The sequence below is a fragment of the Elgaria multicarinata genome, chromosome 10 (genome assembly GCF_023053635.1).
Source record: "Elgaria multicarinata webbii isolate HBS135686 ecotype San Diego chromosome 10, rElgMul1.1.pri, whole genome shotgun sequence".
NCBI lineage: Eukaryota > Metazoa > Chordata > Lepidosauria > Squamata > Anguidae > Elgaria > Elgaria multicarinata.
In genome coordinates this window covers 18,615,100-18,642,966 of record NC_086180.1, presented here as the reverse complement: position 1 = coordinate 18,642,966, position 27,867 = coordinate 18,615,100, and the positions used below count along the sequence as shown (strand labels likewise).

General features: G+C 41.0%; 2 protein-coding genes across 3 annotated transcripts in view; one reads left to right on the top strand and one right to left on the bottom strand.

Moving 5' to 3' along the window:
* IBSP (integrin binding sialoprotein) overlaps positions 1-27,867 on the bottom strand; it is a 347,644-nt gene that overhangs the window by 276,006 nt on the left and 43,771 nt on the right. The window lies entirely within an intron of this gene.
* On the top strand, positions 196-27,694 carry KLHL8 (kelch like family member 8). 2 transcript variants are annotated; one of them, XM_063135356.1, is made up of 11 exons: positions 196-241; positions 4,945-5,093; positions 9,616-9,935; positions 14,672-15,220; positions 16,446-16,632; positions 18,560-18,703; positions 20,668-20,779; positions 21,530-21,698; positions 22,152-22,311; positions 22,798-22,999; positions 24,834-27,694. In XM_063135356.1, exons 3-11 carry the CDS (start codon positions 9,732-9,734, stop codon positions 24,955-24,957), a joined length of 1,851 nt encoding a protein of 616 aa, XP_062991426.1. In that variant the 5' UTR covers positions 196-241; positions 4,945-5,093; positions 9,616-9,731; the 3' UTR covers positions 24,958-27,694. The 2 variants fall into 2 exon arrangements, with proteins under 2 accessions (XP_062991426.1, XP_062991427.1); XM_063135357.1 differs by lacking the exon at positions 4,945-5,093.

The following is a 27,867-nucleotide window of genomic DNA, read 5'->3' as shown; positions in this document are numbered from 1 at the left end:
CTTGAAGTGCGTTAACTGCATCCCTCTGGCGCATGCGTATCGTCTCTTTCTCTTCCTTTCCATTCCGTCCCTTACTTCTGGCGCGCCTCCTCCCCCTCCCCCTCCCGTACCATAACAACGCGCCTGCGCGTTGGATGAGTCCGGAGCTACTGGTGCTGCTGCTGCTTCTGTACATTTGCCAGTGTGTAAGTGTGTCTCGGAGGCGCGCGCGGGAGATAGTTCGAGAGTGCGCGCGCAGGAGGTAACGGCCGCGGTGCAGCTGCTGTTTAGGAGAGGGGAGGTAGTCAGTGGGGGTTGCAAGGAAGTTAGTGGGGAGCGTGCCTGTTGGGGTGGGTTTTAAAAAAGGACCGGTGCTCCCTAATCATAGATATTTGGGGTTTGCTCATTAGTGAAGGGGAGGCATTCTGTACATGCCTAGAGGCATTTTCATAACATGCATTTCATAGGCTGGTGTCGCATGCAGGCTTTGGGGCTGAGGTTAAGGTTTGGGGTGCGCTGGGGTTGAACGAAAGAAATTAAAGACTGGGGAGGGGGGATATGTAAGGCAGAGACGCTGTTCTTTGTGGCAGCAGTGGGTTTACAGCCTTTCCCAACCTTGGGTCCCCAGATATTGTTGGACTGCAACCCCACCCCCCACTCCCATCTTTACAGACCGTTGTCCATTCTGACTGGGGATAATGGAATTGTAATCCAACCCCGAGGTTGGAGTGAGATGGGGATATTGGGAGAGACTAGCTTATAGGGTGTTGAACTTGGAGAGGCTATTTTGGCTCATGGGTTTCTTTCCCCAGAGGGGGAGGTTGTGTTGGTAGGGTGGAGGGAAAGAGTTAATGTGGGTTTGTTGAGCCCTTGGAAAGGAATGGGAGGGGGGCATTTCTTGGAACTTAAAGAGAACTCCGGTGGAAGGTGGTGGGCAGGAAACTAGCTCTCTTTCCCTTCCTACATGCAAGGGGAATTTAGAAGATGTGGGGGGAGGTGTTGGAAAAAAGTGAAATTGGATAGAACATGGCAAGAGGGCAGAAGAATAGATATGTGGGGTGGGAAGCAAATCAGGACATAAGCTTAAAGTGTATGTGAAGTGCACTTGATGACCATGAGTTTTAGAGAATGAGAGAAATGGAGGGAGTATTTAAAAACAAGAGGGAACAATGGTGATCATGGAAATAGGTGATTAACAGTCACTCTTGTGACAATCTCTGATTAAACAATAAAGGAGGGAACTGTGGCTTTGTAAACAAACATGATTAGAGCTCTTGACTGATTTTCAAATAATGTTTCATGGTACTATCCAAACTTGTTTGCTTCACAGTCTAATTGGTTCCTTCTTCTTCTTTTTGCTTACAATAAAGAGTTCTATGAAATATTTACAGTTATTTGGATCAGAAACATGATGAAAAGTTCCATAGGTGTGTTCTGTACATCTTAGACTTAATGTGGAGAGAATTGAGCTGCTGGCACTTAAAACTCTGCCATGTCCTCTTATTTAGGATGGCTGTTGCTTTTGTATTCGGTGTCTTAGCTGCTGTGCACAGGAAGTTAAAGAATGATGTTATGATAAATTAAACATAAAGGATATTGGTACTTAAAGCATACATTAGCACAGCTGAGCAAAACTTGCCTAACTTCCAAGTGTGAATGCATAATGTTGAGATTGATGGTACTGATACCAGTAGTTCAGTTTTCAGGCCACAATAGCTTTTAGGGTTATGTCTCATACGAAAGTAGTGTAGCTTTCCAAGTTAAAAGCAGATATTTATTTAGAAAGTCCACTTCTGTGTGTCCGTTCTGGATTGTAGATGTATGTGCACTATGTCAACCCTAGGTAAGTTGATTGTCTACTAATTTTGCATCGTTAGCATTATATACCTATTCATTTCTGGGCTCAATTTAAAGTGCTGTTTTGACTTTTATAGCCCAGAACAGAATAAGACCACTTACACTTACTATATGATCCTGCCGAGGCCCCATGATTGGCCTCTGAGACCTTGCTGTCTGGCCTGCCACTAAGGTCGATCAGCTTGGCAGGTAACATGGACAGGGCCTTTTCAGTCAAGGCCCTACACTTGGCCCCCTCTCTGGTGGCTTTTAAGTGGATCCAAAACATTTGTATTCTGCCAAATCTTTTATTTATTTATTTATTTTTGATGGCTCCCTTTATATGTTTTTATTTGTTGCTGATTTATTATGTTATTTGTCAGTTGTCTTATTTTTAACATTTAATTGTTATCCTGGAAGGGAGGGTAGGAATATATTAAATAAAAATAATGTCTAACTTCTTTGGCAAATATGCTACAAGTCAGTGAATCAAATCCATGTGTGAGAGAGTGTGATTCTGTTGTGCACTGTCTGCAGTAGATATCTAGCATCGTTTCTCTCTCTCCCGGACGCCCCCACCCCCATGCCTTGGTGTAGTACTGCCTAATATAAACATGTGGTATGCTGAGCTGAGGGCCGGGCAGCTGTGCAGAGTAGGAGGAGGCAGGAAGGATGGCAGATTCAGTTCTATGCTGTGGACCCTCCCATCTTCTCCTTGACGCATATACAAGAGGGTGGCCATATACACAGTAAACAATGGATGCAGCAAATACATCAAAAGAAGACTATGTGGTGGGGCCTGCACTGTGCTTCTTCTTTTCCCCACCCTCCTCTGTTCATTGTACATACTCTATTTCTTCAATTCTAAGACACACTTTTTCCCCATATAAACATCTCTAAAAATGGGGTGCGTCTTAGAATTGCAGGTGTGTCTTAGGTTTTTTTTTTCTGTTGGTGGTACTGAAATTAGTGTGCATCTTACAATCGATGGCGTCTTACAATCGAAGAAATACAGTAGCTCAGTCCTTTGAAGAGGGCATTTATCTCTTGCTCTATTGATATGTTGGATTATGAGGTCCTTAGGGCAAGAACCTGTTTAGTTTTGGTAGTTTCACCCTGTGAAGTTCCATGTACGTTGATAGTGCTATAAAAATAAGTGCTTACATCATAAAAACAACCTGTAGAATAGTACTATTTATCAGGCACTACGCCCATCTAATCACTGTAACCTGGGCAGTTTCATAAATCAAGGTAGGTGTGATCCATTTTTTGTCTTTGCCATACATGTGGACATTCTCATGAACTCGGTCACAAAGTAAATGCTGAAATATTTCAGCTAGTCACTGTACACATGGTTGGTTTACTTGTAGTGTTTGAATTCGTTATTGTACACCGAGAGACTACAGGTCTGGGCAGTTGGCATGGCAATGGAAACTGAACCCTATGAATCTGGTAATTCATCTCCTTTTTCTTTTCTTTTTTAGCAAAAGGGAAAAATGCCCATTTTTAGTAGACAAAGAGGAAGGCTTGTATTCAGCTTGGTTGAGACATTGCAACATTGTTAAGAGAGAATTTGAACTTCTTAGGCATTTCTACACCAGCCTTCCTGTTGGAGCATATCACGCGATCCTCAGTCCATATGTGGGCGCAACAAGGAGGGTGTTGTGCCCGCCATTTTTTAAAAAGGATCTGAGCGCATGTGCTCTCCAACGAAATGTGAGATTTTTTTTTAAAAAAAAGCCCTGACCTTGCTCCCCACCTAACCCGGTTCCTTCCACTACTGCTCCCAGCTACTCGCGGGGAGGAGGGAATAAGCCGGGATGGGCGCCCACACCTCCCATGGTCTTGGGACAATCCCTAGACCCTGGGAAGACTCAGATTTTCCAAGGGAGTACTTATCCCTGGGAAAACCAGTTCTCATCCCTCCTTCCTCATGGGAATCCCTGTGCGTCATTTGGACGCACAGGGACTCTGCCATCACCAGCCCGCATTTTCAGGCTGGTGTAGAAATGGCCTCATTTGTCACTGCTGCATCTTGGAGAAGTTTTAAAGAGGTTGAGGATCAGTGTACAGGTCTGATTGGATTAGAATGGGGAAATTTCCAGTACCAAATTAGTGCAACAAGTATTCCTCTGCCTGTGAGTCCAAATAATAGAATGCCGAGTGGTGCCTTTTAAGAAACTGCATTTCGGGCGATCTGCCTGCTTGCTGCTAAAATAATTTACATGTAGGCAAACTATAGTTAATGTCATGACACCTGACAGTTTCCTAGGATGAGTGAGGTGTTCAAAAAGTATTTACAAGTTACAGATGCCTTGTTTTGTTTGCTAGGAAGGGAACACAATGCATTTATTTTTCATTTATGGCTTATGTGGCCTAAATGCCTGGATGATAGGCTTCAGTTTTATTTTGTTTCTGAGCTTAAGCAGGGGAAGACATTTTATGTAGAAAAAATATAAAACCAACACAAATGCCTGATCAGCAGTTAGAAGAAAAGTGTACCTAAAAGCTCTAACAAGTAAACTCTTCTGATTTTAAACATAACTCAAAAGTAATTCCAGATGCTCCATTCTTCAGAGTACTTGAAAATAGGAAGTTTTTGCATCCTTTTGGGTGTGTTTTGATTTGCTTGCATGTCTTAAGGTACTTGTGACTTAGAAGAAAAGGATCCTAAACATAATAAGTTAATAATAAGGCTAAACATTATTATTGAAATGCATAAAATAGAAAAAGGTGAGCAAGGGGAGACATGATAGATGTGCATAAAACTATGTATGGTGGTGTGGCGAAAGTGGATAGTATCTTTCATCATAATATTAGGACCCAGGGCCATCTCATGAAGTTGATTGGTGGGAGATTCAGGATAGATGAAAGGAAGTACTTCTTCACACAGCGCATAGTTAGACTAGGGAAATCACTACCACAAAGTATCAACTTGTATGGTCTTAAAATGCCATTAGACAAATGCATGGAGAATAAGGCTATTAATGATTACTAGTCATGGTAGCTATGTATATATTACTTACATCATGGCTCTTATGTTAATGGCAGTTTGTTTTAAAAAAATCACTGGAAGATTATATAACCATAGGAATGCATCTGTTAATTGCTCAGTTGTTTTCATTATAGCAAAGAAGTCAGCTGATCATTGAGAAAGGAAGAAGAGAGAGAACTGGGCAATGAAACACTGAACTTTAGTCTGACCTGCCCAAAGTAAATGTTTACTCTTCTGATTTTTTCATGGGGAAAACAGAAGTCCTCTTTATTTGTAAGCAAAAGTAAGTACAACAGGCATCCTTATCTTAATGGCTTAAACTGTCTTGCCCGCTTTCCTTAGTACAGAAAGTTCAGTGGAGTGGAGTGGTTAAGTCAGGAGTTTTGATCAAATTTAAAAGCATCAAACTTGCCATGAACATGTGATATTGCCTGATGTAGATCCCATCCAGTGATTCACATCTACTTGTTTTTAAATAAATGAGGGGTTTTTTCCACTTATGAACAAATATTTTCTACGTTGAGAGAATGTTCCCTGTGATGATTGCAAAGTTCCAATAGAATTAGATGAGAAGTTAACAGTTACTGAATTTGCTTATACCCCACCTTTCTACCCCATAAATGGTTCTCACAGTTGCTGACAATAACCAAAATTTTAAAATAAAAGTTAGTTTATACAAATACATGAAACAAATACATTAACAATATAATTAGAAAGTACACCAAGAAAAGAATAAAAACAGCACTGAACCCAATAGACCAGCTTACATGCCAAAGGCCTGCTTGAATAAAAATGTAGTTACTTGCCAGCAGAAAGACAACAGAGAGCTTCCTTTGCAGGGAGTTCCACAGCCTGGGAGCAGCCACTGAGAAGTTCCTCTCTTGCTTTGCCACCAAAAAAGGGGCCTCTCCCAAAAATACTAAATCCTGGCAGGATTGTATGTGATGGTTTTTCATGTAGCCTAGTCTAGGCATTGTAGGTCATAACCAGCACTTTGAACTGTGCCCCCAAACAGATAGGTTGCCAGTGAAGCTATTGTGATAAGGGAGTCATGTGCTTCCAGTCTACATTTTGACTGCAGCATTCTGGATCAGTTTTCAAAGAGCCTATTACAATATTCCAAATGGGATGTAACTAACGCATACATGGCCATGGCCAGATCAGGGATCTCTAGGAACAGATGCAGTTGGCGCACTAACTTCAGCTGTGCAAATGTATTCCTGGACTGAAACCTGGCCATCCAAGTTGAGAGCTGTGTGCAGGAGTATATCCAAAATGTGAGCCCGAGTCTTCAGGAGGAGTGCAGCCCCATCTAGCACAGGTTGAGTGCCTGTTCCCTGATCTGCCTTTTGACTAACTAAGAGCACCTTTAGCTCATCTCTATGAATTAACTCTATGTGTGATTTTAAGGCAGCTTTAAAGACTAGCCTTTTCTGGCAGGCCTATCCAGATCAATGTTAAATCATGAATTTTTAAGATGTATTGATTCCTGTTCTAATGTTGTTCCCCGCCTCGATCTAAAAGGAGAGGCGGGTAAGAATTTTTTTTTTTATTATTATTATTATTATCTCAATTAAGCTTCAATTTTCATAGAATCATAGAATAGTAGAGCTGAAAGGGGCCTATAAGGTCATCGAGTCCAACCCCTGCTCAATGCAGGACTCCACCTTAAAGCATACCTGACAGATGGTTGTCCAGCTGCCTCTTGAATGCTTCTAGGGTGGGAGAGAACACGACCTCCCTGGATAATTGGTTCCATTGTCATACTGCTCTAACAGTCAGGACATTTTTCCTGATGTCCAGCCAGAATTTGCCTTCTTGTAACTTGAGCCCATTATTCCATGTCCTCTTCTCTGAGATGATCGAGAAGAGATCCTGACCCTCCACTGCATGACAGCCTTTCAAGTACTTAGAGTGCTATCATGCCTCCCCTCAGTCTTCGCTTCTCCAGGCTAAACATGCCCAGTTCTTTCAGTCTCTCCTGATAGGGCTTTGTTTCCAGACCCCTCCTCCAGCTTGTCTGCATCCTTCTTGAAGTGTGGTGCCCAGAACTGGATGCAGTACTCAAGATGAAACCTAACCAGTGGGAACCAGTACCTTGCGTGATTTGGAAGCTATACTTCTATTAATGGAGCCCAAAAGAGCACTTGGTTTTTTGCAGCCACATCACACTGTTGGCTTATATTCAGCTTGTGGTTTCTAACAATTCCAAGATCCTTCTTGTTTTTGTTTGCACTCATCCAAATACAGCAGCTTCCTTGGATTTAGATGGAAAGGAGGGATAGAGATGGTGACACTGAACCCCAAAATAACCTCTCCTGGCAGTTTCATGTACATATTAAATAATATGGGGGACAAGATGGAGCCCTGAGGGACACCTCAGGCCAATAGCCGTGGTGTCAGACAGGAATCCCCCAGCACACCTCCAAGAAGTACCAGAGCCACCATATAACAGTGCCCCCCAATTCCATCTCAGCCAGATTCTTCAGAAGGATACTATGGTGATGATATTGAAAGCCACCAATAGGTCCAGCAGACCCAAGAGTGAAACATTTACCCTGTCCAGTTCGTGGCACAGATCGTTCACCAACACAACCAAGGCAGTCTCTGTCCCATAACCAAGGCTGAAGCCAGACTGAAATGGTTCTAGATAATCTGCTTCACTAGAAATCCCTGGAGCTGCGAAGCCACCACACACTCTAGCATCTTGTCCGAGTAAGTCTAAGCCCCACTCAAGTGATCTGCACATGGTAATGGAACCATAGAAAATTTCTCCACCCCAGATTGCTATAATCACACCCAGAAATGCAGCAATTGAACTATGTTCCCCATGTCCTAAGCTAACTTTTTGCCTTTTTCAGCAAAGAATGAGATCATATCACGCCCAGTGGGTGTGGGCCTTCATACTTGACAACGTCCTTTGCCCAAACATAGGGTTGGGACAGATGCAATGGTATGTCATTCATAGAGGACACTCCCCTGGAGGTTACGATATATGATTTGGCATGGGCAGAGCTTATTTATTTATTTACATTTATTCAAAGTATTTCTTGGCTACCTTTCAGGATTGAAGCCCTCCAATGGTGGCGTACAGCAACAAAACACATAAAACCAGTGCAGTATTAAAAGCAATATAAATAGTAAGAACACAACAAAAGAAGCAATAAAAAAGCAATAGCTTAGTGTGAGGTGACCACCTGTTCTGTATTTATTTCTACATATATTGGGTATGATTTGCATAGGGCTGCCATATTTAAGTGTCCTGTGGCCCAAGGAAATATTCAGTTGAATGGAATGTTCTGGAGGCCACTTTCTCTGAGATATGGATGTATTATTATTATTTTATTTGCAATATAAACCGCTCCCCATTCAAAATTGTGGAGAGGTATACAAGATAAAATCCAATAAAAACAGAATAAAACACCTTAAAATAGATTTTTAAAAGCAGAATGAAAGGTGAACTGTGGCTGGGCATTAAGGAAAGCCTTCCTGGAACGACGTTTTCAGGAAGTGCCAAAAGGAATACAAAGTTGGTGCCTGCCTGACCTCCAAAGGCAGGGAATTCCAGAGGAGGGGAAGGCTGTATGGTTTGGGGTTGCCAAAAGCCTAGGTTGGGGGTGGACACACCCAAGATTTGTGGTTTTTTTTTTTTTAGTACATTGGGTATCATTGGCACGGAGACACCACTTAGGACAAATGCAATTCTATGGCATCTTGTAAAGGCCACTCCTCTGGATGTTCGAGTATATAATTTGGGGTGGTATAAAGCTTACTGTTGGGCCCATACCCCCAAGTTCCTTATTCATTTTTGAATACTTTATTGACATGACGTGCATTGCCTGACAATGTCTTGAGCCACAATAAAGAATTGGGCTAAATGGGGGACTGGCATCTTTGTAGACACTCCTTGAGTTTGGGTATATGGTTTGTGATGGCCCAAGGCTTGGTTTTGGATGTACACTTCCAATTCCTTATTAATCACAACATGTTTTGGCTATTACTGGAATGATGGTAGTATCTGGTGCTCCAATAAACTGTTGGGTTGAAAGCTATATGGTGGCAACTCATAGGGGATACTGTACTGGAGGTGTGGGTGACCATACAGAGCACTCTGGGTTTTGTATGTTATCCTTGCTAATCACTTCACCTTGCTGAATGGCAGGACTGACCTTGGGTAAGATATATAAAAAATTGTGACTGGAGCAATCATGTGGTTTTGTATGTCATCTACCACCTATTTCCCTTCTCAGGGCGTAGATCTCCCTAAAAATCACACTCAGAATTACTCATACAGGAGAAGATGTTTAGCCATGGCTCATGAACCAAAAGAATAACACATTTGTTAGTCTCCTGCCCCACCCATCCCCAATGAAAGGTTCTGTGAGGGGTTGATAGAGATGAATAGTACTGAAGCTATCTTAATTCCGATGGGGTAGGGAAGAGTACCCCATCGCCCAGAGAGCTTCGGCTATTGGGCGGTATAAAAATGTAATAAATAAATAAATAAATAAATAAATAAGAGTAAAGTATCTCATCTCCCTTAAATGTTGATGATGATTCATGTTCCTACAATTGTCTTGTTCTCTGAGCTATGTTTGTGTACAAAAAATATATGTACACCTTTGGAAAGGAATGTCTTGCAGCCTTAACTTTTGGCTTTGTAAAATGGCAAGAACAATTTTGAGTTATTTGGAACTCTTGTTTATGGATCCAAAGGTTTGACTTGCACCCAAAGACCCCTTGCACAAACAGAAAGGCACTTCTACTCATGGAAATAACCTGTTTTCATTTTTCCCCCCCAATAGTAATTGAGAAAATATTTGCTCTACTCAAGACTGGATGCTTAGTCTGACTTGCTTAGCGCTGTGTGTGCTGTGCCTTTTCATGGAGACTGACAACAAATGCAGGAGACAAACAGCCAATGGCTTCTGACTCTATGGTCCCAGAGCAAGCAAAGCATCATGTGGTAAAAGGAAAAAGGCAACAGCAACAGGAAAGGTCACCTTTGAACAGTGATGGTGAAGAAGAAATATTTGTATTTGAAGCAAATGAAGCGTGGAAGGATTTTCACAGCTCTCTCCTTCGCTTCTATGAAGCTGGGGAGCTTTGCGATGTTACACTAAAGGTATTGATGCATATTTCATATTTTCTCTCGTGTTTGTGTGTGACTTTGCAGAGTTGTCCATGCATGTCTTTGCATCACCACTATTGACAACATTTGGGAATTGATGCCATGCAGTGTTCACCCCATTTTCTTTTTAAAAAGAAATATTGCTAGAAATCCTGCAAATTCAGCAGAACAGTTTGTACTTGTGGGTAGACTGTGATTGTGCTATGTAATTATAGACCTTGAACTCAAAATAGAAAGTTCATCATTTATCTAAACGTAATTCAGAGGTGCACAGTTGTAGGCACAGTTGAACTAGCACAGTCAACTGATCTGAAATAACAGCTATTTTGAAACCACCCTTTTGATGATGTAGCACATGAAAACGTAGCCCCAACATTTGTGACTAAGAGAAGGAATCTAAGATTAGGGCAAGTAGATAAGAGGAGGCTCGCTTCTCGAAGGTTGTGGTCAATCTGATCACTAGAGGCAGGAAGCAGGTTTAGCCAATCTCAGTGGGGTTTATAGGTACAGCGGTTGGCATTCTCATCTAATGGGAAAAGTAACATTGTGTAGTCTTTGGGATAAAAAATTAAGGCAGGCTATGACCTGTCCGCGTGAACAACTAGGCTGCCACTCCCCAAGTACTACCAGAAGAGAGAGGAGGGCTGGAATAGTAGTAACATAACACATTGTATCTTGCACTCTGTGGTGTTGCACCAAGGCTCTTCCTCAAAACTTTGCAAAGGAGTGTGGCTAGCAGCCACTATTTGATTGATTGGGTGAGTGATTTCTAAAATGTAAAAACTGCCCTTCATCCACCACACAACATTAGCCACTAGGCTAACATTACCACTAGGCACAGTAAGTTTGGGAAGTAGTTAACAACAGTTTACAGCTGAACAGTTTAATATCTATACACATTTCTTGAGAGTCCAGCAGCTTAGCTAATCATTGGGGTGGAGTTCATTCAGCCTAAGGCTCACCACATATTTTTGTCCTCGTTAAAAGTTCCTTCTACGTGCCCTGTAGGACTTGCACCAGTGGCCTGGAAGCTGCTTTTTCCATGGGTTTATCCCACAACACTGTTGTAATGTTAAAAGGCACACTTATCATGCACTTGCTGTCTTCCTGGGTCCATGTGTAAACTCTACACAGTTTTCTTGTAAATATCTCTGACCAAGTTGACACTTAATTTTTGTTTTATCTCTGGTTAGTTAGAAACGGAGACAGCATTTAAAACCTTATATGTAACTGGTCATGATTCTTCTATATCAGGGTTGGGCACCTTCAAAAAGCCCATGAGCCATTTATGCCCACCAGACTCCCTCCACCCCAAAGCGGGTGCTGAAAATGTTTTTTTTTCTTCTTCTTCCTTTTAAAAAGTGTCTGTAGGGTATTATAAGTTTCAACATTCTCTTGCAAACAAGCTAAATTTGACCCTTTTGGTGCTCCATAGCATGTCATTCTTCTTCCAACATTTTTTTTCCCTGAAATGCAGCCTACATGCAATGTGTTGCCTCCCTTGTTCTTATACGTTCTGTACGTTCTTTTTTAGGTTACAGCAAGGTGTTATTCTTAAATTATTATTCCCCACCTCACCCCCCAGGCCTGTTCAGATGACACCCTAAGCCATGGATAGGCCACTAACCCATTTGCAGGGGTTAAAGCCATGGTTTAAGGTGTTTTCTGAACAGGGCCACGTTTAGCTCAAAATGCTTAACCACTGTGGCTTTAGCGTGTCATCTGAACAGGGTCTGTGTAAGTCTTGTATTTGGTGGGAGGGGGAGTGTAAATTTTTAGTGGTAAAATGCTCATGTTTAATTACAAATATAAAACTTATTTTAACCTGCTCTTAGAAAATGGGCCTTATATTCGGTATTTAACATTCCACTAATGCTTATGGGCATGCCTAAAATGCAATGACATTTAGAAACTATCAGATAGCAATTCAAAGAATGTTGCGGAAATCTGCTGCATAGAGTGGTTTTCGTTTTTGTTTTGGTTTTTTGGCTCGGTTTAAAAGTGCTTGCATGAAGGAGTAATTGTGTTCTGTGACTGCCTACTAGCCAACTCTCTGCAGTCAGAATATCTGTAGACATCATGCGTTTCGTACATGAACATGCTGAGTGTACTTGAAAGCACTTTAGGAGACTATGAACTTGTTCTTATTCTACCTCAGCACAGTTGAAAGATTCTTTTGTTTTGGAGATGTATGTATACACAACCAACAAGGGAAAGTTGCTGTTGTAATTATGTCTCTAATTGTGTTAGTCTCAGTAACTGTACAGCAATTTTTAATCTGTGGCAGTTCTGATGTGTGCAACATAGATGGAGAAAAAAGGAACGGGTCAACAGCATATCTGATATTTGGTTGTGTACATAGAAGCCTTAGCGTAGACCATTCTTAAAACAGTAAGTTCAACAGGTACAAAATCACAGTAGTGTACAAGCACTGTACAAAAGCTCTGTAGAGCTTTATCGCTTAACTATGTGTAAAATAATCCCATTGCTGAATGTGACGGTAATGTAAGGACAACCCAGAGTATGGGTTGTCGTTCAATCATGCATTGTCATTACGTGCAAACCCTGCACTGTATGTCGGTAACCACAAATAACCTAGGAAGAGAGCTCATGGTTTGTTGTTGGCTTGAGTACTCTGGGTTATTTGTGGTTAACAACCCATAATTAAAACATAATGCAGGGTTTGCACATAACGACAACCCTCAATTCAACAACTCAAAATTCAATCATAGTCCGTAATCAAGACATACTCTGCGTTGTCGCTATGTGCAAACCAGGTCTGTGGATTAATTGTTAGTTAAACAACCCACATTACTCTACAATTAGTCCTTCGGTTAACTGTGGTTGTTTAACCCAAGATTAACCCATAGTGTCTGGGTTTGCATGTCATAAAACAACTCTTAATCTGGCTGGGGTTTGCTGAGCACACACTGGCAATTCATGGGATAATTAACCCACGATTTGCTGTCATTACATGCGAATGAAGTCATGATTGTATTAGACTTGCTGTTGATTTATATAGTACTGCAGTAACTTCACTTAAAAAATGTAAAAGGATTTAGTGCCTTTCCGTTATCAAATGATTTTTAATCTTTAAAAGCAAATAGGACACAATATTTTCAGCTACGCCAGCTATCCAGTGGGAAGCAAGCTGTTATTTGCCTCTTTGTCTGCTGAAATATCAGACAGTTACAGTTTATTTAGTATATGTGTGTGCCTTACCCATTTGGTTTTCTGCCATTAGATTAGTGACAATGTGTATCTGTCTAGCCTTTTCTCTTGGCCCGAACATACACGCAAGAATATACAAATCCACCAATTTTGTAATACAGTGTTTGTTTCATGGCAGCTCATTATCTAAACCCATGTACAGCTAATTCCTTTCCATTGGTTTTTTTTTTTTTTTTTTTGGCAGTAAACTGTTTTGGCTGCATTAGATGAACATGGATAATTAAAAGAATAGCTAGTTGAGATGAAGGATAAAATTGCTAGTAATAAAACACAAATAGAGATTAATTGCTAAACTAGTTAAACGTGCAAGTAGTGAAAGCCAGAGAAACATTTAAGTCATATACTAATGAGAGATGTAACTTCCTCTAGAAGTTAAAGCAAACTGGAAGCTTTTTCAAGAACTTTCGACTGAATATGAACCATGTTCATTGAAATATGTGACTAAAGTATGGTGAATATAATAATCATGGTACAACTGTACCATATATATACTGAGCTGTACAGAAAGATTTCATTGATCTGGGTAGTGATATAGCATGAATTTTAAATATCTGCAGGATGCTGTTTGTATTAATTAGCTACTACACAATTGATTCTAGATATCCACAATAAATAAGCTAATGGCATGTAAGTTTATTTATGCTCCAGAGTGGCTTCTAGATGTCATTGTATCATTAGTAACATTATAATATGCGGAAATAGATGTATTCAAAATTTCGTATCGAAATGAAAAACAGGTCAGCTAGATTATTTTTGGCAATCTACCTCCTATAGACAGGAAGAAAGTAGTAGGTCCAGTGCATTTAGATTCCCTACACATCATGATTTTGCAAATTGGGAGCAAGACTTTAATCTCCAGAGAGATTTTTCGCTACCGCAACCATCCTTCTCAATATTAACTGTAGTTTTATGTTGCATAGGTACTGGTGCAAACAATAAATCCCTTGTAAGCAGATATCAAGTTATTTATGAAATTCTTGTATTGTTTATCAGCTAATGCTCCCAGAACAGTGTACAAAAAGATTAAACTTTGCAACATATTGTCGTTTGAAACCATGGTTTGAAATGCATTTGCACGCCTTGGTTAGGTTGGAGGCTGGTTTGAGTTAACTTACGTTGCGTGTCACTGCATATCTAATTCTTGGAAGGTGGTAATCATGTGCTCAACCTGCACTTAATTTACAAAATGTTAGTGTCATTTAATAGTGGGGAAAGTTGATCTGACTGGCTAACGGTAATATCACTTGAAAAAATAAGAAGAGATACTTACTAGTGTTGACATTTTGCTTTCTTGGTAGCCCTGTAGTCAAAACAGTTCTGGCTTTTATTAAGCTAACAATTCTAGAAATTGCTACATCTTGATCTGTAATTTTTTTGGGGGGGTGGGGGGGGAGATCGTCTTCAGGGTCCGTGATCAAAGACCTTGGCAGCAGCTACCTTTCGGATTAAGCTAAAACAATTCGGCGTCTAGTAATGCAAATGTGTGTTTTTCCCATCAGGTGGGTTCGAAGTTGATTTCCTGCCACAAGCTTGTGCTGGCATGTGTTATTCCTTACTTCCGAGCCATGTTTCTTTCTGAAATGGCAGAAGCCAAGCAGACATTGATTGAGATCAAAGACTTTGATGGAGATGCCATAGAAGATTTGGTCAAGTTTGTTTATTCGTCTCGACTGACTCTGACAGTGGACAATGTCCAGCCTCTCTTATATGCTGCCTGCATTCTACAGGTGGAGGTAGTGGCCAGGGCTTGCTGTGAGTACATGAAACTGCACTTCCATCCTTCGAATTGCTTGGCGGTGAGGGCTTTCGCGGAAAGTCACAACCGTATTGACTTGATGGACATGGCCGATCGCTATGCCTGTGAACATTTTGCTGAAGTAGTGGAATGTGAAGACTTTGTGAGCGTGTCACCTCAGCACCTTCATAAACTCTTGTCTTCAAATGACCTGAACATTGAGAGCGAAAAGCAGGTTTATGGTGCTGCCATTAAATGGCTTCTTGCCAATCCACAACATCATGCGACGTGGTTGGATGAAATAGTCGCTCAGGTAAGAACCAGTTGAAAATGGGATAAGGAAGTCTGCTTAAAAATGGTTTTGTCATAACAAATGAGTAGTATTTAAGACAGCCTTCTTCATCCTGGGGCGCTCCATATGTGTTGGACTACAACTCCCAGAATGCCCCAGCCGGGGCATTCTGGGAGATGCAGTCCAACACATCTGGAGCGCCCCAGGTTGAGGAAGGCTGATTTAAGACAACTTTTCTCTTCTGTGACCAGTTGTACTTAGAAACGCTTTTGCCATTGCATTCTGAAATCCTAGAAAACTGTTTCTCGCCCTCTCCCCACAAATTAATTTTTTTCCTACTTTCCACACAAACAGGCTAATGGCCAGTTCACATTTATTTGCATTGATACTTCAAGGCTTGCAGCTGAATGCATGAACAGTCTCTGTTGAACAGTATTGTGTCTTATGGTGATATTAACCTTCTTGCCTGTGGTGATTTCATCTGTGATGGCTCTTCCATGCATGCAAGTTACTACTTTGGTGAAGTCATCGGTGATGACTATGCCTGTGTAAACCAGGCATAAAGGTTCACATAAATGAATAGAAGCTATAACACCCAGAGGAAGTCACTGTTGTTATGGCTCTTGTCAGTGTATATCTGGAATAGAACCCTGCAGTATATGGTAGTGTGAATAAGAACACAAAGCACAGAGATGGAAATCTCTCACCTAGTGAGGAACCTTTGAAAATTACATTTATCTTGTTCATACATCCTCTCAAATCCTCCTCCCAAAATGGAGGCATGGGATGCACAAATTGGGTTCAACAATATACCACAACTTTATTAACTTTATACTACAGGTTAAGGTTAGCCCCATCCATTCAGTGCAGGCCTGCCTGCTACCAAGATGAGGGATTAGAAATACAATTCTTGCCTATACTTAGAATCATAGAATAGCAGAGTTGGAAGGGGCCTACAAGGCCATCGAGTCCAACCCCCTGCTCAATGCAGGATTAAATTGGATCTGTATGTAGATCTGTGCAAATATGTATTAACTTAAATTGGATTGCCTGTACTCTGCCCTGATTGACCATACTGCAAGGGGCAGCATTACTAGTGCAGTTCTGTGTTCTCCCCAGAGGCAGAAGAACATGGTGGTATCCCTCAGTGCCTTTGGAGGTCTGCCTTGCACTGGCCAAGAACCATTAATTTGGGACTTGGCAGTGCCAGTTCAGTTGCTCATTCACAATATCCATTTCCCCCTAGGTGCGCCTGCCTCTGTTGCCCATTTGTTTTCTCATGGGAGTGGTGGCAAAGGAAGAGATGGTCAAGCAGAACCTAAAATGTAGGGATTTGTTGGATGAAGCAAGAAACTACCATCTTCACTTGAGCAGTCATACAGTACCAGATTTCGAATATTCTGTCCGGACGACACCGAGGAAACACACAGCAGGTATCTAAGTGGCTTCAGATGTACCTATGTTGCAGAAACTTGCACAGTGTCAGTTACGTAGATCTGTGCAAATATGTATTAAAATATTGTTAAACCATACTTCATCACAATACAAATCGTGTTCTAGCGATGAGACTGTTTTTACAAGCAGCCCTAGCCATAATGTATAATTAGCATCGTTGGCTCTGTGTATTTTCCGTTATGATAACTAAATCAGATTTAAATATTTAAGGTATGTAACAGTAGCAGGCCGTAACATCATTTTATATAAATGCCTTTGTGATGATTTGGGTGGTTATTGTGCCCCTTGGGAGGAGATAGACATCCAGCCAGGTCTCCCTCCGTTCTTAACTTGTTTGGTATGTTATAGCCCAAATACATTAGCTTCATGGGGAGCAAAACAAAAACGTAATCCCTCCCTTGAGTTTGGTCTGAAATCATTCACCAAAACTCCAAATGAAAGAACAAAGCTTATTACAAACAAATGATACAAGATGAGAAAGGAAACAAAGCCGGCACAAAACAAAATACAGAACTTACTAGCCTGTGCTTTCGAGACCCAGCCTCAATTCCCAGCATCCCATTTACAGAAGCTGTATTTCCCCATTTATTCCCCCTAGACACGGGCGGAGTAGGGTGAATACCCAGTTCGCTCTTGAGTGTAAGAGCAAACTGCAGTTTTTCTCCCAGGAAACGAGAGAGGGAAATTGAAAATCGAGTTTGAAGCTCAGGGTATGAATAACTAAACCACTGTATACTATCTGTGTGAATTCAAGTTGCTTGATTTCTCATATTTACTGAACCGTACATCTGACAGGCTGACAGTCCTCACATAAAATTGGTAGTAAAACTCACATTGTGAAAGAAGCTGGATGGTGTCTGTTTGTTTGTTTACTTGAGTCACATGGAGTGACTTGATTTATGGGAACCTGAACACTATGTTGGCCTAGACTCTCTTTGGAGGGAATAGGGGTATTGTGGGATTGTAAATCAAGCTTGTAAGTAGCCTTTTGTGTGGTAGTCAGTTGATTTAGAATTTCCTTAGGGAGAAAACCTTCTGTAAAACTTCTTCTCTTTATGTGGGACTGTTAATATGCTGCAGCAAATGATTAAAATAGTGACATGTGAACAGATAGGCTGCTAAACATTTTAAGGAGCTATTAACTTTTGTGGATGCATCTGCAAGGCTGAACTGGATGGCTTTTATTGGTGCTGTCTGCATGTCATGGTGGCAAACAGTGGGTTAATTAACACATGATTTGCAGACATGTGCAGAACATGTGAATCGTTTCTGGTTTGCCCCATTCCAACCAGGAACCTCTGGGATGTTTATAGATTAAACAATCTAGAGTTAACCCAACAGCAAACTATGCATCTGTGCAAATCATGGGTTAATTAACCCAAGATTTGCTACGTGACATGAGAACTTAGTCTCCTCCAGCTCTGATCTCCTTCTGAATACGTGTAGTAACAGCATAAGAACATAAGCACATAAGAAGAGCCAATGCTGGATCAGACCAAGGGTCCATCTAGTCCAGCGCTCTGTTCACACAGTGGCCAACCAGCCATCAGCCAGGGATGAACAAGCAGGACATGGTGCAACAGCCCCCTCCCACCCATGCTCCCCAGCAACTGGTGCACACAGGCTTACTGCCTCAGATACTGGAGGTAGCACATAACCATCAGGGCTAGTAGCCAGTTCAACCTAAGTTGAGGCTGGGTGGAATTATTAACCTTTTACTGTTGAATGACATATTGTCAGTGTTGAAGGGTAACATTAATCAGCCAAACTGACAATTTTCGGCTATTTAATTTTGTGGTAGCAGGGGTGTTAATGTGTGCTTTGTGCAGCAGTCAGCACTTTGCCATCCAGCAAGTTTTGAGTTCTTCTCAAATTGAGTGTCTTCCATTGCACTTTTCCTATTAGGTGTCCTTTTCTGTGTTGGTGGTCGTGGTGGATCTGGTGACCCATTTCGCAGCATTGAATGCTACTCGATAAATAAGAACAGCTGGTTTTTTGGCCCTGAAATGAACAGTAGGAGGAGGCATGTGGGTGTAATCTCTGTGGGAGGTTGGTAAAAAGAAAAGTCTGTTTAAAGATCACACTATACTTTGTAGTAATTTATGACTCAGCCATTCTATCAACCAAAATTATAGCCTTTGTATATAAAATAGCCCCCAAATAGTACTTAGTTTCTTGTGATAAAAATATATCATTGTTTCTGTTCTCCAGTCAAGTGATCATTTGCTCTGTGGTTTCCAATGATCAGTCCTCTCTAGTGCTAAAAATGTGATGAACTGCTCAATCCTAGTCATGCTAACTCTCACTAAATTCAGTACTAGTACTATTTACTATGTCCTAATAAGCATAAATTTACAACAGATCAAAAGTGATCATCTGAAACTGAAACAACTGGGCATGTTTAGCCTGGAGAAGAGAAGATTGAGGGGAGACATGATAGCACTCTTCAAATACTTGAAAGGTTGTCACACACAGGAGGGCCAGGATCTCTTCTCGATCCTCCCAGAGTGCAGGACACGGAATAATGGGTTCAAGTTACAGGAAGTCAGATTCCGGTTAGACATCAGGAAAAACTTCCTGACTGTTAGAGTAGTACGACAATGGAACCAGTTACCTAGGGAGGTTGTGGGCTCTCTCACACTATATTTATTTATTTATTTATTTATTACATTTAAATGCCGCCCCACAGCTAAAGCTCTCTGGGCACACTAGAGGAATTCAAGAGGCAGCTGGACAACCATCTGTCAGGGATGCTTTAGGGTGGATTCCTGCAATGAGCAGGGGGTTGGGCTCGATGGCCTTATAGGCCCTTTCCAACTCTACTATTCTGTTGAGGTTGCTTTTGGATCCCAGAAGTGTGGAGCATTGTCCAGTCCTCAAGACCTCCTGATTTCCCTTGGTTTGGATCATTACAGAAAATACTTTAAAAACTACTGTAGACCTTAGTTTAAGATTTGAGAGCTGCTGTAGCGTAGTGGCTAAAATTGTGAACCTACTTAATCTGTTGTAGCACGGTGGTTATGCATGAACTAGGAAGTGCGTGTTTCAAATCTTGCTTTTGCATGGTCTCACTACACAGTCCATAGGTAAACCATTCTCTTTTTGATTCAGCCCCCTGTAGAAGACTCACCTAGGGTGAAGCAGGGAATCTATCACTCTCCTGGACGGGTACCTTCAAGAAATTCCTCGGCTTAAAACCTTTTAAGCTGTAATTGCCAGCTGCCAGCAGGGCGTCCTGCTTTTCATTTAGCCCTCTAGGCATTTGGCATGCCTAATTTTCTCATGCAAAGCCAAAATATCCTCTAATGTGATCTATTTTTCAAGCTTTTGGTTTTGTGTCCTTTCTACTCTTAAAAGAAAATGCCCAAGGCAGCTCACAACATAATCTAAACCATTAAGACCAATTAAGAAAACACTCTAAAATAATATGTAGAGGGAAAACCAGCAATTAACATGTACAGAAACTACAAAACCAGGAGAGCTAGAACATTTAACTATTTAGCAGGTCAAATACTTGCCAGAAGTCTTCCCATGCTGACAAAAGGTTATTGGGGGCGGGGGCGGGGTAGCAAAGTCATCTCCTTAGGGAGCAAGTTCCAAAGCACGGCTCCCTCCCATGTCCCAACCAAGCACACCTCAGATACTGCTGGGATGGACATCTCTTGTAAGGATGCCAACACGATCATGTATGTGAAGTGCTTTGAACACTTGTGCTATAAATAGTGGAGGGTTGATACTAATTTTTAAATTTATAGCTATATCTTGCTCAAACCAGAAAGTCATTTGGAGAAGCAAAGGGCTCTCATACCAGGAAAGAAATGTTTAAATCTATATGACAGAAAATAATACCTAAAGGCAGTCAGATTCTGCTGGTTATGTCTATACTACATCGGTTACTTTCCTCTTGAAATAGTACTAGTAGCAATCGACAGAGTTACTACTTTCTCTTTTATTTCTTTTTTTGGAGCGGAATACCAGTTTATCTGATGACCAGAAAATTATTTATATTTCAGGTAAAGTTTATGCAGTGGGTGGACATGATGGAAATGAACATTTAGGCAGCATGGAAATGTTTGATCCTCTTACAAATAAATGGATGATGAAGGCATCAATGAATACAAAGAGGTATGTAAACTTGAGGTGAACCTTCCCAGTTAAAAGCAAGTAGATTCATGTGGACTGCTGTTCATTAAACATACACATCAGACAGGCAGTGTACATAAAAAGAGTCATGAGACCTGCCCAGTGCGTCCAAAGTAAGATGCAACATGGGAAGAGAAAACAGGAGATGAGGCATTAAGGTGAAAAGGAACAGTGGAGAAGGAAAAAGATAAATTAGGAAAAGAGTAAACTGTTAATGTAATAGTTGAAAATGTGATAGTTGTAGCTAAACTGGTTCAAGAAGCCACTGAAAACGCTCACTGCAAAGTACAAAAAGGACTGGCTTCGTGTTATAAAGATTCATGTTGGATGTTAAATATTGAATATGAAATATTTTCTGGTGGTTAATGCATTTGTGTCTTACTTTGATTTGTTTGAATTCCAAACTTGCAAATGCTCTGGAACCCAAAGCTTGTTCCTTAATAACATAATTTGCTAAGGATCAAGGGCCAAATTAAACATTATTTACTGCTGGTGGTTTCTGCTTTCACTTTTCCATTATTATTTCTTTTTTTGGCATGCAGTTATTGTGGAGAAAATTTCATATTGTGGTTTGCCATTTGGGGTTTTATTTATAGTCTGTGTTCTTTAAAGCCGTTGCCAAAGCGAGTTAGAAATAATTATACCAGGGAACCAATTTTCCCCACTTTCTTTTATGTTGATGTAGGCAGATAACTGATGGCATGATTTTTTTTAAAAATATATTCTTTTTAGGAGAGGAATTGCTCTCGCTTCTCTTGGAGGTCCCATTTATGCCATAGGAGGCCTAGATGATAACACTTGCTTCAGCGAGGTGGAGAGATACGACATTGAATCTGACCAGTGGAGTGGAGTAGCACCTATGAACACACCCCGGGGAGGAGTTGGCTCTGTGGCTCTTGTAGTAAGCTACTGTGTTTCTTCAGACGTGTTACAAGTGCAGCAGCGTAGGAAGGTGTGAAATCTAACGTTAAAAATAGGTTGAGGTTATGTGAAGGTCAGCATCTCTTGGCTGTTCTTCACTATATTTACTGAAGGCGCCACCTTTGAGACAGTCTGTAGGAAGAAATGAAATTAAGAGATTGATTTGAGAGTGAGTGATGAAATATGGAGGCAGCAGGCTGATTACTTAACCCAAAGGCGCAATGTAAAACTTTGCAGTGTCAAAATAGAGCTTTTCTTAGCAGTGTTGCAACTTGTTGTATTCCATCCTGTTTTGTTAAATTTGATTGCATATGTAAATGGATTCATATTAGTACAAATTTAGTTACCGTGAGATAAGTAAAATTTCCATTGGCAACAGTGAATCTAATTGAAGGTCTTGCTGTCATAATCTTAATATTTTTCTCTCTTTCAGAACCATGTATATGCTGTTGGTGGGAATGATGGAGTAGCTTCTCTCTCCAGTGTGGAGAAATACGATCCTCATCTGGATAAATGGATAGAAGTGAAAGAGATGGGTCAGCGGAGAGCTGGCAATGGCGTTAGTGAGCTCCATGGCTGCTTATATGTGGTGGGTGAGTATTGCCAAGGCATCGTTCCACATAGATCACACGATCTTCTTGCAGCTCTGCTGAAACTTAAATCTTTGAGAATGCTACATGAAATTGTTACAACTAATCTGAAGAATATTAGTTGACAAATCTTAGGATGAAGCTGTAGACAGTTGTTTTACTGACTGTGCAAATAGGTGTGGGGTGGGTGATGAAGCTGTTTATTAAAAGTGAACAGTGCACCACTCAAGGCAGACGTGGGCCTCTCTACTTACTAACTGTGATGACACGCCATCTTGTAGATTGTGTGAGTAATGGATTAGTCTTAACTTAAGCCTCGTGGGGCTTTAATTCACGGAATCATTGTATTTTTGTGCTGTTTGAATAACTGCATCATTGCAGGCATCTTATACCTTTGCACTACAGAACAACTTACGGTAAAGTTACTGTACGCAAAGAGTTATGCACTTTTAGCCTGAGAAAATATTTCCTGTGCCTCTCTCTCCGCAGGTGGCTTTGATGACAATTCTCCACTTAGCTCTGTTGAACGATTTGATCCTCGCAGTAATAAGTGGGAATATGTAGCGGAGCTTACAACGCCTAGGGGTGGAGTTGGCATAGCAACATTAATGGGCAAAATTTTTGCTGTTGGAGGTCATAATGGAAATGCTTACCTGAATACAGTGGAAACCTTTGATCCTGTGGCGAACAGGTAATTTGAGGCTTTCTTGCTGTTACTAAGCTAGTTCTTTACATTGGATCAATACATAATGTGCTGAAAACAGCTTAAACATGTTCTGAGGTATTAGAAAAACAGTTCATGTTAATTCTCTCGGCTAAATAAGAGAGCTATTGTGGAACTGTTGAATCTAGTCACTTGAGGTCCTCCCCGCCCGCCATTTTCTGAATTTTTTGCTTTAACTTTTAAAAGCAAAAGTAGCCGTTGCAGAGGGAAAACATGCAAGCAGTTTGAATTCAAACTGCTTCTAGTGTACTGAACAAAGTTCAAAGGCATTTGGATGACTGACGATCAGCTGGACACGTGCTAACTAGCCAGTTTCCCTAAAATACTGTTTTAGGTTTCTGCTGGTTTTGAATTTACTTAGGGTGCTCTTCAATGCACCTTCAGTGCCTTTCAAATTCTGGCTGTAAGCATGCATCCCGCCCTCTTCCAAGACTGAGAGATACCTGAGAGAGCGCCTTCTCCCTTACCATCCTACCCGATCACTGAGGTCGTCGGAGGGCCTGCTCCTGGTGGTTCCACGTGGTCCTGTGGCCCGATTGAAATCCACCAGGAGAAGAGCCTTTATTGTAGTGGCTCCTTCTGTGTTGCACTCTCTGCCCCTGGAGGTCAGGCAGGCGCCAACGCTGTGCTGCTCCGGGCGCCTCCTGAAAACAACCCTGTTTCGAGAAGCCTTCCTCAACTGACCAGTCATTGTTTTTCTGGTTCCTTTGTTTTTCAACTGAACAATTTTAATTTGCTTTTCAGTCTTCTTTCTTTTAATGTTTATACCTATGTTCACCGCTCTGGAATGTGTGTTAGATAATTGAGCAGTATATAAATATTGCAAATAAATAAGTAGACTGTGTAGTCAGTCTTAATGACTCTGTACAAAATCTATTAATTTGGGGGCTTTGGCAAAACTCTAGGGGAAGAGCTTGGGGCTATAGTGTGTGCATGTAATACTAACCAAAGATACCCATTTGTTGTTGGAGAAGGAACTGTTTCTTGCCTAGCATTAAAGCTGCTTTATATATGTTATATAAGTAATAACCCACAATAGTCCATGAGTTATTGGAGGATTGGTTCACCCTCCAATAAGCTATGCTTCCTGGTTTCATGCAATACAACAAGCCACGCCTGGGTAGTGATTATTTTGATCATGCGAAATAGGTCACAATTTGTTGAGTTGCTTTATAACAGAGGAGTCTAGGAGCTAGGCAGGACATCTGATTTCTTATTCTGATTTGTGGAGAAACTGGGGGAAATGGTGAAGGGAGCACAGATTGACACTTTAGGTAGAAGGATGAATATGGGAGGAGTATCCTAAGGCGGTGACTAAAGGAGCTGAACAACAGATGTTCCTATTCTTTTGAGTACAGCATACGGCATTTGTCACTTCATCTGTGTACCTTACATACTTGAAAGCATGCATTTATGCGTGGAACTTTCTTTCTCCTAGAACAAGGAGTTCTAGGAGTTCTTTCTCCCCTTACTTTGTCTTTAGGCAGATTATAAGCAATTTTAAAACCTTGTTTTTAAAAAACATCTGTATGGATGGAGGCTTAAATGCTCTCCTCTGCCTATTCTCAGAGTTTAAATGTGAGTGACCATAATTTGTCTGTTTCTCCAGCAAACTTTCCTTTATGGAGCGCCTAAATAGCCACATAAAATAAAACAGAAGTAGTTCTCAAAATCAAACTTGTATAAGACATTGAGATATAGCTAGCCTACACGCTAAGCCATTTTGCACTTTACGGTATCAGATACTTTTAGGAAAACGCTAACCATGTCTGTTTTGCATTTCTTGTTTGTTCGTTTTTAGGTGGGAGCTTGTGGGTTCGGTATCTCACTGCAGAGCTGGGGCCGGTGTCGCTGTGTGTGCTTGTCTGGGCAGCCAAATCCGTGACATGGGCCAAGGGTCCAGCAACGTGGTGGATTGCATGTGAATCCGGGTTGAAATCTACAACTGTTGTGAAATGTTGCAAGTCCTCCAGTCATCTTGCTAAGACGTTTTGAACTTTTCAATGATTATGTGTACATTTTTAAAAGCATTTTTGTATGGGATTTTGAGTGGCGTGGCAGCCTTTTAAGGCTTGTCTGAATCAGGAAAGATTTAGCGAAAAGTGGGAAAAGTCTTCAGTGTTGTTTAGAAGATGCCCCACAGTGTTTTCACAGTAAATTAGACCGTCGAGGGCTTTTGTTCTCTACTATCTTGTAACTTGCAAAGGATTTTGGAGAAAGCACTAGCAGGGTATTTCAAGTGACTACGCTTTTCTCTGATCTATCTTCCAAAATGCTTGTGCTTCAGCATTTAAAACAAACCTCTAAAGAACACACCAAGACTTGTATAGTTTCTATTTAAAAGAAGCTATTTCCTTTAGGAGTAAATGTGTTCTGCTGTCACACTATGCAAACCCAAATTAGTCCTGTGGACTCTAGCCTCCTGAAAAGAGAAATATAATGGCCTCGTTTACACATAACATCAATCTGTGGTTTATTTAAACCATGGTTTGTTGTCCTACAAAGGGTTTGTCCAGCAGATGATTGATGCAGCTGTAGTTTGCCCTGGGGTTGTTGTTTCCTTGCTTCCATCATCGCTCCTTTCCCATATCCCAAATGCCTTTGCGGTGTTGTAGTACTGGCAGTACTTCACTATGTCAGCTGCCTGCATTGTATTGGGGATATGGCCAGAAACTGTGCATCTTTGTAACATGGTAATTGTTAAGTATAGAACAATCATTCAGCATATCACTTGGAAGCAGCTTGGTCATGTGCGCCTGGCCCTGGAATGACTTCTCTGGTCCCTTTGCAAAGCCCGAGAAAACTATTTGTAAAGGGATAAGGTTTTTTGTGTGTTATTGTTTTGTACGTGTACGTAAGTGTACACTCATGTCCATCCCCCTTCCTTCCTGGTCATCTATTTCAACTACATATGCGTTTAAGTCACTGGAAGCTGTATTTCAAATCTTACTTTGCATTCGAAACAATCATTAGTCCTTCCCAAAATTGTTACCCCACTTGGGCGTTGAATAATGCAATGCCACTTTGTACTAGGGCTTTTTGGGAGGATGGAAGAAGCCTTGTGGAATCCTTGTATCCCAGTGGGGATACCTGCAGAGATCTGGACAAAAGACTTACTGTAGCCCAAAGCTGTGGTAACACGCTGTGGTAAGTCCAAGATCCCGAGAGAAAGAGCAGTGCATAAAGTGCATAAAGAAGTTTGAACCCTCAACCCAGGCCTCTTCGTCTGCATATCTTCCTCTCTATAGTGGTGGAGCATTAATGTTTGGGATTCCACCACAGGGGATCTGACCAGGTCCTTCAAGTGGCCTGTACTATTGTTCCTTAGAATAGAAAATAACTGTTAGTAAATATCATGTCATGTTAGATATTCCTGGTTGAGTGTCAGAAGTAAAGACAGAATTAAACTGTGTGCAGATAAACTGAACGTTTCTTTCATAGGCAGTCTGCTATTTTGTTTTGCTTTAAAGATTACTTTACTCATTTTGAAGTAGCAGGTCCATTTTCTCTCTTCCCCCCCCCCCCCAATTCATTGTCAGAACTTCTCCAGATTTCTTTTGTCCTGGTTCCTTTGCTCAGCCCATGCAGTTGTTTCTGTGAGATTCTGTATAGCTGTATCCTAAAAATAAGGATGAGGCTACAGTAGGGCAGATTAAACCTGAAGTGCAAAAGCCACAAGGCAAGAAACGGAACACGCTTATATCATAAAGGAAATTGGGCGGCTTGATGTACAGAGTGTAGTTTAGGAGCTGCTTCAACACAAATTGCAGAAGAAAACGATAACTTCACCTCTCTCAAAATGATGGTAATGACTTGGGGTGGGGGGGGGGAATGTGCACGACCAAAGCTTTATGCCCAAACTATTCAGGATGGGTGAAGCTTGCTTGGAGTACAATATGGGCATAAGAATACTGTGTTTCTTGGAGAAACAGTTATGTAATGATTCTCTGTAGTTCTGCCACGAAGCATACAAATGGCTGCTTTACTTTTGCACTTCCACTTCCACAACCTGTTTTTGTATTAGTCTGTGGTATCCAGTGGACAACATGCAGAATGAAGTGGTGTAACGTGTTGTACGGAAGCTGGAAATCTTGTAAATAAAAAGCACTTATTGCTTGGCCTTGTGGATTTATTTCTCAGTTGGATGGAAATTCAGCGTAGCTAAGCAGAGGATGCTTGTTGGACTTGAGATTCAACCTGCTAGGTGAACCTGGGAGCCTAATCTCATGACCTTTAGAGGTGGTGTAGTCATTGGTAGAAACAGCACATCGAATTATGAAAAACTGGGTTTGTTTTGGAAACTGATTTCCCTCCTTATAAGGTCAAGTTTCATTCCTTAGAGTTCTGCTGAAAGGGTTGTCCACGATACAGTGTCTAGCTGTATATTCCAAGAAAATACTTTTATTTTTGTAACCTCCTACAGTCTTTCTGGGAAACCAGAGGACATCCCCAGAAGCACAGTGTATCAGGCCTGCATATCATGGAAATCTTTAAAAACATAAAGCAGAGGAAAGAGGGTAATCATAACTCTAGTGCCATTTTTTTAAAAAATCCTGCTAAGGCGTTCCTTCTGTTAAGATGTGTGTTTGCGGTGAATATTTAAGCCCTAGGGTATACAACTGAGGGAGAAACTAGTTATTCCAGGGAAAATGGCAGAAGCTAATACATTGTGGGGCGGGGAATAAGGCTTAAGCTATTAGTGCAAGAGACTGAGAATTGAGCTCTATGATTATTTATTATACTTTTCTAATGCTTAATATATTAAAATTCCTAAGTGATACACAATAAAATATGGATTTCTAGCTACAATATATTGGCATTTTAACATCAAGTTG